This window comes from Dendrobates tinctorius, unplaced genomic scaffold (genome assembly GCF_039654945.1).
Source record: "Dendrobates tinctorius isolate UK_male_01 unplaced genomic scaffold, ASM3965494v1 ptg000104l, whole genome shotgun sequence".
In the NCBI taxonomy this organism is placed as follows: domain Eukaryota; kingdom Metazoa; phylum Chordata; class Amphibia; order Anura; family Dendrobatidae; genus Dendrobates; species Dendrobates tinctorius.
Window position 1 is genome coordinate 19154030 of NW_027361772.1, and position 20655 is coordinate 19174684.

General features: G+C 44.6%; 1 protein-coding gene across 8 annotated transcripts in view; it reads left to right on the top strand.

Moving 5' to 3' along the window:
• Positions 1–19924, top strand: part of ANK1 (ankyrin 1) — a 321679-nt gene extending 301755 nt beyond the window's left edge. For all 8 annotated transcript variants that reach the window (XM_073588873.1, XM_073588874.1, XM_073588875.1 and 5 more), the window contains 3 exons: positions 2009–2161; positions 3982–4123; positions 18452–19924. In XM_073588873.1, the coding sequence (XP_073444974.1) occupies positions 2009–2161; positions 3982–4080 (252 nt within the window). In that variant the 3' untranslated portion in view covers positions 4081–4123; positions 18452–19924. The remainder of the gene's footprint in view (positions 1–2008; positions 2162–3981; positions 4124–18451) is intronic.
• The last annotated feature ends 731 nt before the right edge of the window (positions 19925–20655 follow it).

A 20655-nucleotide genomic window follows, 5' to 3' on the forward strand; every position in this document is an offset into this window, starting at 1 on the left:
ACACAGGATGGAATGCTGTTTATAAAGTGCTTTCGTGCCCTATATTAAAATGCCAAATAGGCGTTTTGCATAAATTGCTAGCAGTGTATATAAAGTGCAAACATGCTAAACAAAGACTGCATCTTTTAAGATACTAAAATAAAGTTCAAGTGCTAAAATCATTTTGTAACACTTACATGGAATGTGAAAAAATGCTGCACAGCCTGCCGCCCCTACGCGCGTTACGCCGCAGCTTCATAGAATCATAGAATCGTAGAGTTGGAAGGGACCTCCTGGGCCATCTGGTCCAACCCCCTGCTCAAAGCAGGATTCGCTAAATCATCCCAGTCAGATGTTTGTCCAGCCTCTGTTCTTCTAGGTGCCAGCATGGCCTTTATGTTAGGATGCATGGTTAACATTACCTTCATTTCTTTAAAGCATTACCTTCAAGCTTTAAACATGCCTCATTCACACCTATCCTCAAAAATCCCTCTCGTCACCCATCCTCTGTATCTAACTATCGCCCTATATCACTTCTCCCCTATGCCTCAAAACTACTGGAACAACACGTCCATCTTGAACTGTCCTCCCACCTGTCCTCCTGCTCCCTCTTCGACTGCTTACAATCTGGCTTCTGGCCGCACCACTTCACTGATACTACCCTAACTAAGGTCACCAATAACCTATTAACTGCCAAGGCCAAGCGACACTACTGTGTCCTCCTCCTCCTGGACCTGTCCTCTGCCTTTGATACAGTGGACCACTCGCTATTACTTACAGACCCTCTTATCTCTTGGCATTACAGACTTGGCACTATCTTGGATCGCGTCATACCTAACAGCCTGGACATTCAGCGTCTCCCGCTCGCACACCACCTCCTCACCTCGCCCCCTGTCTGTCGGAGTCCCGCAAGGTTCAGTCCTAGGGCCCCTGCTCTTCTCCATTTACACCTTTGGCCTGGGACAGCTCATAGCATCTCACTGCTGATGACACACAGATCTACATCTCTTGACCAGATATCACCACCCTACTAACCAGAATCCCTCAATGTCTGTCCGATATTTCATCTTTCCTTTCCACTTGATTTCTAAAACTTAATATGGAGAACACGGAATTCATCATCTTTCCCCCATCTCACTCGACCCCCCCCAACGGACCTATCCATTAATGTAAACAGCTGCCCACTCTCTCCAGTCCCACAAGCTAGCTGCCTCGGGGTTATCCTTGACACTGATCTCTCCTTCAAGCCACATATACAAGCCCTTTCCACTTCCTGCCGACTTCAAAAATATTTCCTGGATCCGTACATTCCTCATCCAAGAATCTGCAAAAACTCTAGTCCATGCCCTCATCATCTCCCTCCTTGACTACTGTAACCTCCTGCTCTGTGGCCTCCCATTTACCACTCTCGCACCCCTCCAATTTATTCTAAACTCTGCTGCCCGAATAATCCACCTGTCCCCCCGCTACTCCCCGGCATCTTCCCTCTGTCAATCCCTGCACTGGCTCCCCATTACACAGAGAGTCCAGTTCAAATCCCTAACCATGGCATACAAAGCCATCCACAACCTGTGACCTAGTCTCCCAGTACTTACCAGCACGCAACCTCTGATCTTCACAAGATCTCCTTCTCTACTCCTCTCTTATCTCCTCTTCCCACAATCACATACAAGATTTCTCCCGCGCATTCCCCTATTCTGGAACTCTCTACCACAACATATCAGACTCTTGCCTACCATGGAAACCTTCAAAAGGAACTTGAAGACATACCTCTTCCGACAAGCCTACAACCTGCAGTAACCACTAATCAACCAAGCAGCTGCACGACCAGCCCTACCCTCGCCTACTGTATCCTCACCCATCCCTTGTAGATTGTGAGCCCTCGCGGGCAGGGTCCTCTCTCCTCCTGTACCCGTTGTGACTTGTATGTTTAAGATTATTGTACTCGTTTTTATTATGTATACCCCTCCTCACATGTAAAGCGCCATGGAATAAATGGAGCTATAATAATTTCTGATATCACCTGCAGACAGTTCGGAAGGTCCTCCGCAGGGTGGGGCCACCAGGGTCCACAGAATTGGGGGATAACGAAGACTTGATCATTGAAGGAACATTACAAGAGCCAGATGAGCTTGAGAGTGAGACTCCAAATTACCTGAAGTACGCGGTGCTGCATCGAGAGGTACGAGGCTCTTACATTTTTATTCTTTTTTTTTCCACATTTCCTCGAGTATTCTCAGATGTGACAGATATCTTATGTTCAGTCATTTTATACCATAGATTTAGGCCAATTATTTGATAAGTCAGCTGGATCAGTCAAATGTTGAGTTTAGCTCCATCCTCAAATTGTTGGCGGAAAATAAACATGTTGGATTTTACCACCAAGAGCAATTTCCAATTTGGTTCCTCTTTAAATCGTTCTGCTGTAATCCAGTAGTTTAGTAATTGGCAAACCAATAAAACCAAAGAAGTGAGTTTTGAGGGTGAAGGAAAAGGCTTTTCCGGGATTGGGTACTAAAATCAGATTGGTTGTGTACAAGGTAATTATGGGGATGAAGATACGTGGTCAAGACGTGTTCAATAGTGTATATGTGTCCAATGCTTGTTGCCCAGGCCATTATATTAGTGCATAGTAATAGAGTAGTAAAAGATTGACTCCCTCATTGCTGTCAACTAGTCAGAGTTTCTATTTCGGATCCTGTGAAAAGATTGGAGACGACCAAAAAGGGGAGACTTGTTTCGGGAACAAATCAAATTCCTTTCAAATTTCCTAAAATAAGAAGAGTTATACTCACATGTCCTAGGCCCGACCCGTCATTCGTCCTGCTGCCGCGGCTCCACTCCCCATTCCTCCACTCGCTTCAGATCGGTCTTCCCTTCTTTGGTCAAGAAGATGCGTCACTGCCCACATGAACACGTGAGAACTGGTCAGCGTGGAAGACCAAATTGAGCGGAGGACAAGGCCGGGAGCTGCAACAGTAGGACAGGTGAGCGGCGAGCCTAGGACAGGGGAGTTTAATGGTTTACTAATTTTTTTTTAAACTCTTCCCGAATTTACATTTATTATGTTTCCAGGATAGAGTGGAGCGATTCTGCCGGAATAAAATTTTGGGAGATTCACTCATCTCTATCGATCACCAATTTAAAAGCTGTAGTAATGGTCAAATTCATTGCTATCCATAGCACAGGCCTTGGAATTAAAAGGTTATTTCTATTCTCAGTTTTTTTTTGTAGCTGAGACTGGAATTACTCTGTCCAGACTTTGGAAACAGAGAGTGGCGGAGTTACAATTTTTCCTTAACTCTTGTAGAATTGAATGGTGCAACTCTGGATAGAGTGATACCTATCTCAGACATGAAAGGCTGAGATGGGAATAGCCTTTATTTTACTTACATTTTTAAAAAAAAGTATACAATGCTTTATTTTATTACTTATCCTAAGATACAGCCTGTATTCTACCTCAGAGCTGCATTCTGAATTCTGCAGTTCAGATCATAAATTTACCAGGTCCTGTGTCTTTACATAGCTGTTTTCTATTCTGGTAATCTAGTCTTTACACTAAAAACAAAACTTAAACATGATTGCTGACTGTTCCCAATGACAATCTGTAGAATTATGAATGCAGCTCTGGAGTAGAACCCTGATTATAGTTCAGCATCGACTAACAGAAATACTTTAATGTCTAGTTTCAGTGATGGGGCACTTCTCTGTAATTCTAAGGCAAATTATGTGGACTATCTCGTATTCTTTACTTGCACGATCGTACAGAATCCTCTGTCTCTTTTCCTGTACTTCTGTCTTCGAAATTTTCATGTCTGTTAAGAATTATTCATTTTGTTATTTTTTTTCTCTATCTCATTTCACTGTTGTTTTTACCCTTCTGTGTCTTTGTTTCCTTACTTTCCTCTGTGGTACACGTGTGTCACTCAATGCCTATCCTTAATGTCCACCCCTGACCTCATGTTCTAACCCCCCACGGGGAACTGCTCCCCAACCCGGCAGGCAGAGGACGAGTTTGACTCTTTGAGATCAGAGATCGGAGACGGGAGGAAAGGGGCACAGATTGTGAAAAGAGCCGGCACCAAACGAGTGCAGCAGTGAGACCACAAAACTGGGACACCTAAAATAATGGGGAATCACCCAGGTAATAAATATCAATAAGGGACAATCCCAGGTAACATCTTAACCAGTAGCACCTCTACATTAACTCTGACCAACCTTAATCCCTAAAAATGGCTGAAACTAGATCTGGATTACTTACTCCAGCAAAAATGACAACATGAACCGAAGAATTACGGTACATCATAGGTCTCAACAACATGATATCCCACATCGTCAAACACAATCAGATCCTGGATTTTTTTCCATGCTATATCTGTATCTCTCATATGTTTTCTCTTCTGTTTTCTCCTGATGTGGATTTCTTTTTCCCATTTCCTTATATTTTAGAGGAGCAGTCTTCTTTTCGGGGATCTCATGATGTTTTTTTGCCTTCCAAAGGATCAACACTAGGTTATAGGTTGAAAATCAATGGACTTCTGTCTTCTTTCAACCTTAAAAACTATGAAACTATGGCCAACGGTGAGGGAAAAAAAAGATTATCCCTCTTTCTGGAGGACTCATCCAGTCCTGCACTATATAAACTCACCATTGAGAAGAATGGGAAGGGTGTAATGCTTCATTTCTGCCTGTGGAGGTGCTGCAGGAAAATGTAACACTTACTGTCAGGTTTCCGCACAGAATGCAGCTGATCACAGGAGGTTCCAGCAGGTGGACACTTTGTGATCAGCTTCTTCTTCAAAGGACCTTTCTTATAAGAAATTTATTAGAATTTCCTATACTTAAAGGGGGTGTCCAACCCCTTCTTAAATGCCGTAATCTCCAGAGTAAAAATTAAAAATAAAAGCTTTATACTTCCCTACTGTTCCAACAATGCCGGCACTGGATCTGCCGGCGCTCGCATGACATTGTCATGTCATCTGTGCGTTGCAGTGAATCAGTAGCTGCTTTTAGGTTGCTTCACTCATACATTTCTTGTGCGAAACTCGGATGTCAGGGGAAGGTGTGAACCCTGCAGCCCATTAGCAGACGCTGATTGGCTGCAGCGTTCACATGCATAACGATGTCGCACGGGCGTCGGGAGAGCCAGCACCAACATTGCAGGAACAGAGCAGCTGCAGGTGGTGAGTGTATATATATTTTTTTTTTATTTTGCTCAGGGGACTACGTAATTTAAGAAGAAGTTGTCCCAGTGTTGGACAGCCCCTTTATTAAAGAATAATAATGCTTTCTACTCTCATGGATCTTCCAACTTTTCATTCATCTTGGCTTTTAATAAAGCAGGCATTGTTTACAAGGTATGTTTACTTCTGATACTTTCCCTCAGTCTGACACATCCATTGATCCCATCTGTCTTGTCCAAATCCTGCACCCCCAGCAATCCTCGCTTGCATAATCCGTTCATTCACTCTGTTGCATCTTCTCTGTGCTGTCTGCTAATTTCTGATACTTTCCTTTGTTAGATCCATTGTGAAATCTGTTATCTGCTTCCAGCAGGACTGTCTTTTCTCTGACTTTACTGGGGTCTTCACCCATTTATGTCCTATCGTCTTCTTCTGTATAGAGGGGACCTGTCACCTCTCGATGTTTTAGTACATTTTTGTATTCAGCATAATATAGGAATACTGGATCATCTTTTTTTTATAACTCTGTATTGTGCCGTTCCTCTGTTATTCCTCTTAGAAGTTTATGAATAAATAGACAACTGGGTGTTACCAGTTGGGGGAGTGTCCCTGCACTGTTAGTTACTGTCCTATCAGTGCTGACTTTGTCAGACGGTGGAAGGACACAGCCCATTGTCAAAGGGGGCGGTAACACGCAAGACCAGCAGATTACCTCTTATGTATAGTGGGGATTCCTTTCTCTCCTCCATGGATGATGTTGTAGGGAAGAGGACATGGGTATGTTAAATATCAACTACGACCAGTTCCTTTTGATCTCAGGACTGATAAGCCGCCAGGGATATATGGCAGAGGCCTACTCACCTCTCTTCATTGAAAACGCAATGGCCGCTCCGAGAATTCTTCTATCTATCCATAATTGTTCCATTCCGCAATCTTCCCACAATCCCGATTCTTCTTCACCACATAATATGCTGTCACCTGGCATGACTTTCCTTTACTTTGTTCCTTCCCGTTGATGTATTTCCAGATTCTACACATTTCTAGCTCCTCGTTATGTTGCCCATTTGCAGGCTGATCTCATTCTCACACAATTCTAGAGACCTGTCCAGCCTCAAAGTACTTAGGGGGTCTGATATTTTACTGATTTATCCTTGATCACCACCGTCAACATGTACAAGGCAAGAGCAGCACTCACTAGAATGATACTCCTGAGTTCCGGCTCCGTCATGCGAAAAGACCTCCAACCGAGTTTGTCATGGTATCCAGCCTATTTTGTCCTGTATTTTTGGTGGAATTAGATTGTCATCCAACCTCATTATAGGGGTCTGACTCCAGAGAGGTGGTGTCACATACAAAGTCACTCTCCACTACAGCATGGTTGTTTCAGTAGCCCCCCTTTTACTTTTCCATCACCTTTATCCACCGCAAATAATGAGACACTGCAAGCTTGTAATGGACTTGAGTGGGGGGCCCCCAACACTATGACTTAATGCACACACACACACATTAGATTGACCGAACCCAACGATATTGAAGTTGACTGAACCCAATGATATCGGCGGAATCTGCCAACAGTCTAAATGTGTGTGCCTGACTTTACCCCTTATGATGTCGGGGGATAGATGGTTTGGCAAGTTGGATTCCTAGTGGATGATCTTTTTGTTCTGCAGAAGATAAGCTTCTGCCAGAGGAGTCTAGAGGTGGCGCACTCAGAGAACATTCCTGAGTATAGGGGACACGGGGGAGATAGTGGTCATCTGAGGGAACATTTGGCCAACAGCAAGCTAAAGTGTATGGGGGGCTTTATATAGCACAATGCACAGAGTAGTGTGGAAGTGGGGAGTCTTGGTAGACACTAGAAGCACCTAGAGGAGATATATGGGCTTGGAACCACCAGTTGGCCACCACTCTTGTGTGAAGAAAAGTAGAAGAACTATAAGACTAAGGCTACACAGCGAAGGCAACTAATGTGGTAAACATGGTCATAAGGAAAGAAAAAACTAACCTGGTGGCCATAGCTCAAAGCTCTTTATAGAAGGCTATACTTGGTGTAAGAGCTTCCTAGGTATTGGGCATGGTAGCACCTAATACAAAGGCACATCTAATTATGGCAGCTGCTCTGGGGCTCACAGTTTTTGACTGTTTCAGTTATGAAGGACAATTTAGAAGTGAATTCTTTGAATAGTTACTGTCTGGTGCCATGTTGCGTTTCTTTGCACCAGCATGTATGTACTTGATATAAAGAACAGCACTGCAGTTTTCAGTCATGACTAAATGCGTAAATGTAAGTTATAGAGGATTTATGTTCTAAGGAGAAGAGAAACTTGAGAAGTATGAATGTCAAGCGAGACCAATCAGCTCGAACAGATCTGTTTTAATAATAGGATAAAATTGGCAGCTGACAGGGGCCCACTGCTCAAGGGCATCTCTGTAATACGGGACAGGCAAGATGTATGTCCAGAAATCTGACTTTACAGAGAAATTATCACCTCATTCATTTAATGCCTAGACTAAGATGTAGGAATATATCCACTGGTCTAGTATGATTTACCCTTCCACCAGTGCCAACTCGGCATTATGCGCCACATTCCACCGTAATCATCCTTGGAATCTGCTCCACTTGTCAACCCAGGGACACTCTGTACTGTACATGTGCACCACGGGGCCTGGTAGAAAAAATCAAACTTGGGCCCTTTCTCACTACCCTTCCCCCTCCATCCTTTCCAGAAAAAAAAAAGACGCACTCACAGAGGGGTATAACTCCCAGTTTTTAAAGACATTATGTTAGGAACACAGTAATTGTGCCCTTCCCGAAGCTACTTAGTGTTCTCACCCACTATCATACTCCTTTCATGGTACCTATAGAGTATTGTTCTCACATAGTGAATTCCTCCACACAAATTGCCCCCACAATACCCTCCATAAGCACAGTATTATGACCCCACAGTGCCCTCTAGAGTAATATGTCCCCTCAGTGCTCTAAAAACAATTTGATTTCCTCACAGTGTCCCCAAAATATGATGTTCATACAATGCCCCAACACAGTATGATGTCCCTACAATGCCCCCCACACAGTATGATGTCCCTGCAATGTCCCCAACACAGTAAGATGTCCCTACAATGCCCCCAACACAGTATGATGTTCCTAGCATGCCCCCAACACACTATGGTGTCCCTACAATGCCCCCAACACATTAAGATGTCCCTACAATGCCCCCCACACAGTATGATGTCCCTTCAAAGTCCCCAACACAGTAAGATGTCCCTACAATGCCCCCCACACAGTATGATGTCCCTACAAAGTAACCAACACATTAAGATGTCCCTACAATGCCACCCACACAGTATGATGTCCCTACAAAGTCCCCAACACAGTAAGATGTCCCTACCATGCCCCCCACACAGTATGATGTCCCTACAAAGTCCCCAACACAGTAAGATGTCCCTACAATGCCCCCCACACAGTATGATGTCCCTACAAAGTCCCCAACACATTAAGATGTCCCTACAATGCCCCACACACAGTATGATGTCCCTACAATGCTTCCAACACAGGAAGATGTCCCTACCATGCCCCCCACACAGCATGATGTTCCTACCATGCCCCCCACACAGTATGATGTCACTACAATGCCCCCAACACAGTATGATGTCACGACAATGTCCCCAAGACAGTATGATGTCCCTACAATGTCCCCAAGACAGTATGAAATCCCTACAATGCCCCCCAACACAGTATGATGTCCCAACAATGCCACCAACACAGTATGATGTTCCTACAATGCCCCCAACACAGTATGATGTTCCTACCATGCCCCCAACACAGTATGATGTCCCAACAATGTCCCCAACACAGTATGATGTCCCTACAATGCCCCCAACACAGTAGGATGTCCCTACAATGCCCCCACACAGTATGATGTCCCTACAATGCCCCCAACACAGTATGATGTTCCTACCATTCCCCCAACACAGTATGATGTCCCTACCATTCCCCCAACACAGTATGATGTCCCTACAATATCCCCAACACAGTATGATGTCCCTACAATATCCCCAACACAGTATGATGTCCTCATAGTCCCCCTCCCATACATTTTGAGACACCCACGCAACATCTTGGCCCCACTCATACTATAATGCCCCCACAGTCACCCACATAGTATGATGCCCCCACATACTATAACACCATGAGAAAAAGCAACTTATCTAGCCCCGTTCCCTAATAAGGTACCTCAGTCTATACTGTGGGAGGACACAGCAGGCAGGATCTAGTGACGTATTAGTACCTGCTGCTCTGAGACACAGACACAAAGGCTGAATGATGGCACAGGAAGCTGATGGCTGCCTATTACACCATTGCATTGTTTTCAACTGTACCTGCATCTTGAGGATTCAGATACTGTTGAAATTGTGACGCTGCCACTATTAGCCATGCTGACTCTGCCTCAAACACAATCTGTAACATTCAATGGTAAAATCTACAGAAAATGTTGAGTTACAGGACGATTTCTTCTCCTAGTGTGTCCAAAGCTGATTTCTGTTCACCTCCTGTTACTGGCGTATTGTGGGAGGTCAGTAAATGCGCCCATAAACATTCAAGAACTGTCGTTCAGCTGACTATTCCAAAATCTTCCCATACACATGCATGTCATTTTTTCTGACTTCCTCGTCATACATGCACCCCTGATTTGGCCGAGCATGCAGGTGTTTTCAATGGGGAGAAAACATAAAACCGCTGCCACACACTTCTGGCAGAGGCTTATTTCTCCCGCAAACAAAAGCCTGTGGGTACTGACATTCAACATGTCTGATCTCTATTTTCCTCATTATCTTCTGTCATGGGAGAGTTAGGAGGATCCTCATGCACTTTGCTCAAATGTATGTGACTAACTTTACAGCTAAAAGCTAAGTTATTAGATCACATGTCTGACATCAAAAGAGGGAGATGAAACTTGACTGTTTCCAAGGAAAATCAGCAAAATTTTGCCAGCACCTGTATATAGCAATGGTGATCGTGTTATTGCAGTGATTGCAGTGATCCTGTGATTGCAGTGATCTTGTGATTGCAGTGATCCTATGATTACAGTGACAGCTCCCATATGACCCCGTCTGACCACTGAGTTCAGAGTTTACAAGAGATCATAAAATAATGTTGAATTCGGTAATAAATTGCAATTAAAGAGTAAAAAAAAATATGTAAAGATATGGAAAAAAAATATTGAAAAAAGGATATAAAAGTCTGTAAAAATATATACTGGTATATATAAAAAAAAACTAACATAACTCCCGTTTCTTCTATCTGGAGACCTTGTCCTGAAGCAATAAATTAACCTATGAAGGAAACAGGTCCTTAGATAATATTTTTGCAGGGATGAAGCTAGTGAGGGCTGTTGAAATGGGGTTTCAGGTTATGGGTGCCAGGGGGGGCTCAACAAGCCATTTTGCCTTGTGGGAGGTATAACGTAGTGAAGTAAAATTTTGCTTTCAGTGAAAGAAATTCTTGGCATGTGCTAAGGTTTTCGTAGACAGAGAGGATCCCCAGTAATAATGTGCAGCATTTAACGGCCCCTTTAAGGGGCTAATAATGGTCTGAAAGAGTGTTGATAAGAGCCCACCTTCCCAATCACTGGCCTGAGTATGGGAATCGGGGTTGTGCAAAAGGGCCTTTACAGGAGCACCAATAGACTTGTCGGAGTGGGCAGAAATCCCCCTTGTTAAAGGACAGTAGGCCAATCATACTTGTTGTTTCTTACTAGTTTTGTGATGTGAGGTCCTAACCTGGACCTAATAATCCCCACATCTTGCTACAGTCACTGCATTCCCTCTAGCGCCCCCATTTACAGATGGACATAGCCATTATATGCACATCATGGCAGCGTATGGTCGCGCTGCCACACTCTTCGTAAATGACCTTAAACACTGTAAACCAACGACGGGATTGAACATTCCTCTTCCTTCCTTCTCGTTGGCGTGTGCTCTATATATACCCAGATATTTGAGCTCGATTATATGTGAAGATCTCTGTACGCAGCCTCGTCCCTGACACCTTGTCCCTTGGAGAGGTGATTTATCCTCTGATGATCTACGCGTGTCCTTCGCTGTCCCCCCCTGTCCAATCCAAAAACTAGACCTGATTGCCCCCCTCTAACGTCAGACATCACATGGAGGCAATGCTATGTGACACTGACAGGGGCGAGATGGCCTTTCCCAGGCGGAGATAAATATAGACCTATGATTAGTGCCAGGGAACGCGTCCTCTTACAGGACATAGACGGTAATAACTGGTGAAGGCCACTACTACTGTACACACCTAGTCACCCGGGCCGGCATTACAGGCTGCAACCTGTGCGGTCACACTTACTCAAGCGGGGCAGAAAAAAATGGCTTGGTACTCGATTGTCACCAACATGACCACGAAAACTGGTTTTCTAGCTGTATGTCTGTCCCATGCTATAAGGGTAAACTGCCTTATTGGTCACATGCAGGCTTGGACTGGCCCATAGGAGAACAGGGGAATCTCCCGGTGGGCCCCTGTGCAGATCTGGGCACTGTATGGGCAGTACTTGGCATAATTCACTTGATTCACTCTCTACAGAAAAAAAGCAGCAGCTCATCATTCATTAACCAAACTACCCAGTTTATTATTATATAGCAATATAAGCAATATAGGTACATTTGTGAACAGGGTAGCGTAATATTTGCATGCAGGTGAAAAGTGGGCCCTCCCAAAGTCAATATTACTGGTGGGCCCATGGCACCCCAGTCCGACACTAGGTCACATTTGATCTGCATTGTCATTTCATACTACTAGGGCGCTGGTCGTTGACCTCCTCTGCGCACCAGGACGTAACTGTACGTCGGAGTCAGGGTGCACGTGTATGGAGCGGTGAAACAGTTGGCATCTGCTATCTCGGTCGTTTTATAAAGCCCACCCTGTGGCCGGACTTCATAGAAGAACGGCAATGTCTCTACTGTAATATTACAGTATATATTACAAGCAATCGCAGGTTCAAGTCCCCTAGGGGGACTAAAAAATAAAGAAAAAAAAATTATTTTACTCATTAAAAATTATAACATATTACAGAGGCCCAAAGATGAGGCGGGGCTGGCACTCCCCCAAGTCCGTGGATTTATTATCTAGCAGCTCAGGGCCAACAGCTGAGGGGACGGAGAGAGACAGAGGGCAGGGGATCGGTGTGGCGGATTTTGACTCTGGTACTGGGAGAGACTCATTGGTTCAAGGACTGGAGGCAGGAGGTTTTAAGAAGCTGGGACTGTCATACCCCACTCTGGTCCTGGTACACAAGGTGTGGGAGGAGAGTAAAAGGATTAGGGGAGTGCAACCACTGACGAATTATTCCCCTATATGGCAAAATGAAAAACTGCTGGACTTTGACAAAATGGGGGAATTTAAAAACGGGACGAGGAAAGGAATTCAATACATGGCCCAATTACAGGACTCGCGAGGACTAGTGACTTTTGAGGAACTACAAGAGGAATACGAGTTATCTGAGATCTGTAGATGCCAGTATAGACAGCTCTGCCACTCTTAAAAAGCGCAGAGTGAGACGGTTTCTATGAGGGTCCAAAAAGATATATTGGTGGATTCTGTGTGTAGTGATGGGGGAACAAAAGGAGTTATGTCAGGTATTTATCAGGACTTATGCACACCTTTTTAACTAATTACCCGATTAAGGCTAAAGAGAAGTGGGAAGACGAATTGGAGCCGATAGAAGAGGATAAGTGGGAGGCGATTATGGAATATATACTCCAATTGTCACTGAGTGAGCCAGATAGACTCTCACAAATATATGTGTTCCTTGGAGTGTACAGGACACTTGAAAGACTACCGTATATACTCGTGTATAAGCTGATCCCCCTAATTTTGCCACAAAAAACTGGGAAAACTTATTGACTCGCGTATAAGCCTAGGGTGGAAAATGCAGCAGCTACTGGTGAATTTCAAAAATAAAAATAGATAACAATAAAAGTAAAATTAATTGAGACATCAGTAGGCTAAATGTTTTTGAATATCCATATTGAATCAGGAGCCCCATATAATGCTCCATACCGTTCATGATGGGCCCCATAAGATGCTCCATACAAAATAAACCCCATATAATGCTGCACAAAGGCTAATAATGCCCCCATAAGATGCTCCATAAAATAATATGCCCCATATAATGCTCCATAAAGGTTATGGCCCCATAAGATGCTCCATAAAGGTTATGGCCCCATAAGATGCTCCATAGATTATTCCCCCATAAGATGCTCCATAAAATGATCCATAGATTATGCCCCATATGCTGCTGCTGCAAAAAAATGCCATACTCACCTCTCCTGCTCAGGACCCGGCACTTGAGATATTCACCTGTCCGGGGTCCATCGCTGCTCACCGCTGTCTGTCTGCTTCCTGTGTCAGTGACTGTTCAGCCAGCAGAGGGTGCGGCATGCACTAACCACGTCACCGCGCCCTTTGCTGGCTAAACGTCACTGACACAGGAAGCAGCAGACAGCGGTGAGCAGCGATGGACCCCGGACAGGGGAATATTGGATATACTTACCCCCTCCTGGCGCGGTCTCTGCTGCCCCGCTTCTCCGACTTCCACGGTCTCTGTCAGCTCTTCCTTCAGCGGTCACGTGGTACTGCTCATTAAACTCATAAATATGCGCATATTCATGAGTTTAATGAGCGGTACCAAGTGACCGCTGAAGGCAGGAAGGGAGACCGTGGGAGAAGCGGGGGAGCTGCAGAGACCGCGCCAGGGGGGGTCAGTATGATCTCTGACACCCCCGCTCCCCCTCCCCCACCGACCCCCAGGTATTTGACTCATGTATAAGCCGAGAGGGGGACTTTCAGCCCAAAAAAATGGGCTGAAAATCTCAGCTTATACACGAGTATATACGGTATATAGAGCAGGACTGAGACGGACTTCTGGATGCCCTCATTGTCTGGCTGATGGGGCCGGGATCTTACCCATGTTGTGGCAGTGCTCCAGACTGGACTCATACTGGACAGCGGTTATTAACACTATAGAGGGAGTGTATGACTGTAGAATTGAGATGGATCCTGTGGTTTGTATTTTGGGTTCTGTGGCGAAGATTCAGATTCAAAATCAGTTTAAATTGGCGATAGCTAGGTTCTTATACATTGCACGTAAATTAATAGCCAGGCACTGTGACTGGATAAATGAAGAACCGCTGCCGATACAAAAATTTTATACACAATCAGACATTATTGTAAATATGGAAAAAGGTATTTATGCCAAAAGAAAAAGGGAAAAAACGTTCAATGCATTGTGGACACCGTGGGTGGAGAGACAATGATCTCGAAAGGAGGACGTACTTCTGATGTTTCTATAAGGGGGGAGGGAGGGGATGCGCTGTAATTGGAAATATGTGACCTTGTTGGGCATTGTAATTTCTGGATTCTGTTTCTTTGTTTGAATCTCGTTAGTAAAACATTATCTGATTCAAAAAAAAAATTATAAAATAAAATCAGAACCAAGAATTGACCGTTGCCACATGTTTCTACAAAAAAAAAATGCAATAAAAAATTCTGAACACATCTTATGCAGCCCAAAATTACGGGTCTCAGAACATGGCGACACAAACATTTTTTGTTTTTTTTTACAAAATTGCATTATTTTTCTTTTTTTTTTAACAGCCAAAATAATAAATCTATAACTGTATAAGTTTGGGATTTCCATAATCATACTGACCTGGACAATGAAGAGACCTGAGTAGTCTGGAAAGCTTGCAATGTATTACCATCTTTTCAGTTAGCCATGAAAAGGTATCAACCACTGAGGACTCTCAATTCTGGATATTTACTTGTAAAAAGGAAACACAAAAAAAAATGCAGAAAATTGCAGAATTGTGGTTTCTTTCCATTTTACCACAGGTGGATTTTTTTCCCCACTTTTCTGTACTTTATATGGTAAAATTAATGTCACTAAAAACTACAATTCGTCCCAGAAAAAAAAACCCATATGGGTACGTTGATGGATAAGTAAGAAAAAACATTGTGGCTCTTAGAAGAAGTGGGAGAAGGTCGGATGTGGAGGGAAGAGTGGAAGCCAACAATGGTTCAGTCCTTAAAGGGCTAATGGATTATTCCCGCCTCAATTTTTCACTTATGGAAAGATAAAAATATTTGTAATTTACTTATTCACTGTCAAAGTTTCCAAGAAATGCACTTGTATCTTTCCATGGGTCTGGCCAGGTTATTGGAAGCTCATGTTATTTGCACCTGTGTCATAGTTCCTAGCCTGGTCTCCTATTCCCTGCATCATGGCTCCTAGCCTGGTCTCCTTTCACCTGCGTCATACCTCATAGCCTGGTCTATCACCTGTGTCATATCTCCTAGCCTGGTCTCCTATCACCTGTGTCACATCTCCTAGCCTGGTCTCCTATCACCTGTGTCATAGCTCCTTGCCTGGTCTCCTTTCACCTGCGTCATATCTCCTAGCCTGGTCTCCTTTCACCTGCGTCATATCTCCTAGCCTGGTCTCCTATCACCTGTGTCACATCTCCTAGCCTGGTCTCCTATCACCTGCGTCATAGCTCCTTGCCTGGTCTCCTATCACCTGTGTCATATCTCCTAGCCTGGTCTCCTATCACCTGCCTCATAGCTCCTTGCCTGGTCTCCTTTCACCTGCATCATAGCTCCTTGCCTGGTCTCCTATCACCTGTGTCATATCTCCTAGCCTGGTCTCCTATCTCCTGTCTCATAGCTCCTTGCCTGGTCTCCTTTCACCTGCATCATAGCTCCTAGCCTGGTCTCCTATCACCTGCCTCATAGCTCCTAGCCTGGTCTCCTTTCACCTGCATCATAGCTCCTAGCCTCATCTCCTATCACCTGCCTCATAACTCCTAGCCTGGTCTCCTTTCACCTGTCTCATAGCTCCTAGCCTGGTCTCCTATCACCTGTGTCATATCTCCTAGCCTGGTCTCCTTTCACCTGTCTCATAGCTCCTAGCCTGGTCTCCTATCAACTGTGTCATACCTCCTAGTCTGGTCTCCTATCACCTGTGTCATATCTCCTAGCCTGGTCTCCTTTCACCTGTCTCATAGCTCCTAGCCTGGTCTCCTTTCACCTGCCTCATAGCTCCTAGCCTGGTCTCCTATCACATGTGTCATAGCTCCTAGCCTGGTCTCCTTTCACCTGCCTCATAGCTCCTAGCCTGGTCTCCTATCACCTGTGTCATAGCTCCTAGCCTGGTCTCCTATTACCTGCGTCATAGCTCCTAGCCTGGTCTCCTTTCACCTGCCTCATAGCTCCTAGCCTGGTCTCCTATCACCTGTGTCATAGCTCCTAGCCTGGTCTCCTTTCACCTGCCTCATAGCTCCTAGCCTGGTCTCCTATCACCTGTGTCATAGCTCCTAGCCTGGTCTCCTTTCACCTGCCTCATAGCTCCTAGCCTGGTCTCCTTTCACCTGCCTCATAGCTCCTAGCCTGGTCTCCTATTACCTGCGTCATAGCTCCTTACCTGGTCTCCTATCATCTGTGCCGTATCTCCTTGCCCAGCCAGCTATCACCTGCCCAATAGTTTCTATCCTGGCCGCTATCACCTGCGCCATATCTCCTTATCCAGCTGCCGCTATCACCTCCACCATTGCTCCTAGCCCAGCCGCCTAGTTCTTCTGCAATGACAGTGAATAAGACTTCTCCTGTGTAGGAACAGTAACTCAATACGGTCCATGAACCTAACTCCTGGTGACTTAGGGGATCCAAAGGTGCCTCTGCCTCCGGTGCAGGTTTTCTATTTGGGTCTATGAGGTTTATTGAGACCAGTATGAGATAGTTACCGTATATGATGCGCATGGTGAAAGGCAATGAGGGATTACTCGCTAGTATATAAAATGACACAGACATTTACAATAGGCCTGGCAGGGGTTAATTTGCAGGAATTGTACTTGAGAGAGGGCAATGAAGGACACGTCTAGGACAAGAGATTGGACAGAATAAGGACATGAGAGGCAGAACGTGATTAATTAGTATAAAGGGAACACAATGCCATTTCCGCTCCATATCACTGCTGCTATTACACAGACAATGCCCGCTCTAATTCTGGCCCATCCAGCTAAATATATGCACCAGGCTGCGCCACCGCAGGGACCACTCCGTACTAATCATTGCTGGCAGGCACACAATCCTCCATAGCTGATACACTGAAAGAGCAGAAAACCTCAGGAAATATTAATCCCTGAGTCGACTTCTTCTGTCATGTATTCTGCTTAGCCTATTATTAGTTATATTCGCTTCTGGAAAAGCTGGGGTGGTCACCAAGCTTTCCCAGCAACGGCAGACTGAGGGTCATGTACGTGTGCCCACCATTGGAGTCGCCACACAACTTCCACAGTAGCAACAGATTGAAGGGTGATGTACATGTGCCTACCATTGAAGTCGTCACCCAGCTTTCCCAGTAGCGGCAGACTCAGGGTGATGTGCATGTGCCCATAATTAGTCGATAATGGAAAGGTCCATCAAATCAGCGTTCTTATGCCATGTTCAGTGGCACAACAGGAAAAAATGAGACCCCTGTTCTCTAATACTCGGGGTCTTATGCCTTTACCAATGAGACATTTATCAGCTGGCCAAAAAGGAACCATGAGTCTGTACTAACACTTAATGCCCTGGTCAGTTTGCCCATTTCCCAGAAGGGTTCTGTTCTGTCAAGTTCCTGTTTTCTTTTTTTTCTGGAAAAGTTGGGTGACAATCAATATGGCCACCATTACAGGATGCAAAAGTAGTGTCATCCAGGTTACTGACTGTCAAAATTGGCTCAATTATGCTACAATATAGGAGCAGGGAGTGAATAGTTTCATATGTAGGGGTTTAAAGTGAATATGTCAGGATGATTTTATTACTGAAACTAGTGGTACAGCTGTATCGGTCATAGTACAACAAGAAAAATGAATCCTGTCTTGTAGTAATCCGATGTACCAGCGCTGAGAAATCAAGCTTTGTAGCCACATGCAAATTAACCAGGAAGTGTTTTGGAGGCATTCCAAGTACATGCCCCCAATTTGCATGCAGCTTCAAAGCTTGATTTCTCAGCGCTGGTACATCGGCTTAATACAAGACAGGTGTCCTTTTTCTTGTTGTGCTATGACCTTTACAGCAGTACCATTAGTTTTAGTAGTAAAGTGCTCCAATGTGTTTCCCTTTAAGAAGCCTAGATGGTAGTTATAGTTCCTGTGCCGGTCCTATATGAACGCAGGTTATTATAATGGTGATAATAATGTAAATATTCACTTTCCTTTTTTCTGTCTTTGCCCAGAACTACACCTCAAGTACAAGTTATTGAAGCCGACCTGACTGCCATTTACTGCACCCCCCACAGACTATGAATCAGAACCGAATTCCTCCTCGCTCATCTATTAGCAGACATCTCCCTTCCCGGAAGAATAAATCGCCGAGGGGTCCCTCCCCCTCCAAAGTCCAAAGCAGACGCTCACCCCCCTGTATGCACACGGCATGAAGATTTGCACCCTGCATGTTACAAAGTAATATGCATGAGATGACAATGGGGAAGAGGACAGAATCGCCCCCCTCCCACCCTTCAAATTCACCTGCTATCCCCTCTTCCTCTCCCCCTAGCCATTATCCCTTTAAACCCCAGAAGGGAACAGGGGGCATTAATGGATTTTTATGGCCTGGAAAAAGTGGGTAACACTTAACCTTTTCCCTTCTACACCCTATCCCTGCTGCAAAAAATGCTTTGTGTCTCCGAGGTATATCAGTACTGAGTATGTCTATGCACTCTACGGCGGCATTAAAGGAGCCCCCCAACACCCCCCCTGTCTAATTTATATTCTATGTCTGTCCGTCGACAAACAGCAATAGGAGAATCCCTCCGCCTGGGTTAGGACTGTCTTCCGGGCCATAGGGCACAGCACAACGTTGACCGGGCAGACTGGACATATTGCACTTAATTTGCGCTCCCCCAGATATTTTTTTTTAAAAAAGTGTTTGTTTTTTTTAAATTTCTCCAAAAGCAAAAGGGCTACGCGTTAGAGAATACTCCTTAAAGGGGCGCGTCCTCACCCCTAAAGGGTTCTAAAAGTGTATGTAGATACTCAGTACCAGTATACAGCGTGGCATGTTCTTTTTTTGTTTTTTTCAGGTGGCTATGGCAATTTTTAGGGGGGCACTCGGCACCATTATACAGTGCAGCATGCTTATTCTCAAGCTACCGGTAGTGCATAAAGATAGTCTGCATTATTGTACAGTGCAGTCAGTACCTTCATATCCGGGGGGACGGACGTGTATAGATATAACCAGTCTCATTACATTGCGGAGCAGCATGTCTATTACCAGGGGCTAGGAGTGTATAGAGATACTCACTCTCATGCAGTGCAGCATGGATGCGCAGCGTCTTTATACAGTGCAGCATGCTCATTACCAGGGGCTGAAAGTGCGTAGAGATGCTCTGTCTGTATAGGGGTAGGAGGGGTGCGGGGATTAAACTGCCCCCCTGACTCAGGAATGTGGTTCCAGCTTTAGGGGGGGAGGGGAGAATTCTATATATTTAAAAAAAAAAAAAAAGAAAAAGGATTTAATCGAAACCCCCCCTCCCCACTACAGTTATCCCAAGTCCAAGACCCTCCAGCCCTGCTCCGGAGAGAGAAGAGACAAAAGCACTCACCTTCACAACCTCTCCAGCGCTCTTTTTAGATGCAGTTTCTGATATGCATAAAAAAGCTGATTGTACAATAACTGCTCATATGGGAATAAATACTATGCAATATAATCTCATGGCGAGTCGTTCAATCTGTGCGCAAAGTGTAATATCCAGCGTGACCACACGGCGGTGATGTTGAGTTACATTTCTAGCGCAGACCGGGGGGGGGGTTTGGGGGCACTTAGGCCAAGTTCGGGAGTTTTCCATGGTGCAGATTTTCTGCGACCATTAAGTAAAATAGGTTACCAAAGTTTACCAAAAAAAAAATACTAAGAATGTAGCATTAGGGTAATTATATACCTATTGAAGAAGAACTACATGTCACAGCATGCTCTGGCCGAGTGTGTGCTGCTATATGTTTCGCTATTGAAAGACAATGTGTGATGACTGCAGGCAGAGATCTTGACTGATGCAGGACTTTCACCAGCTGTCAAAGAATAGACTTTATGTGCCAAGACTTTGTTTCTTAGGTTTTTGGTTTTTTTTGCAGACATATTCGCGTTTATGAAAAAAAAAAAATTGACAAAAACATTTGTAAAACAAAACCATAATATACCCAATTTTACCTACAAGAGCAGGAACAGGGGCTCAGAGAGTTCACCAGACTTTATCATTCAAGAAAAGGTTTTCTAGGTTACATCTGGTGTCAACCCAAAGTATAAATATTAAAGAGGATCTATCACTTGTCACATGTAAATATGTAAATTTTTTAAAACTGGGTGTAAATACCCCTGTTCTCCTAAAGCTGGAAGCGTTATTCTTTTGTTCCTGAGATATGGCCTTTTCCTCTCTGTATGTAA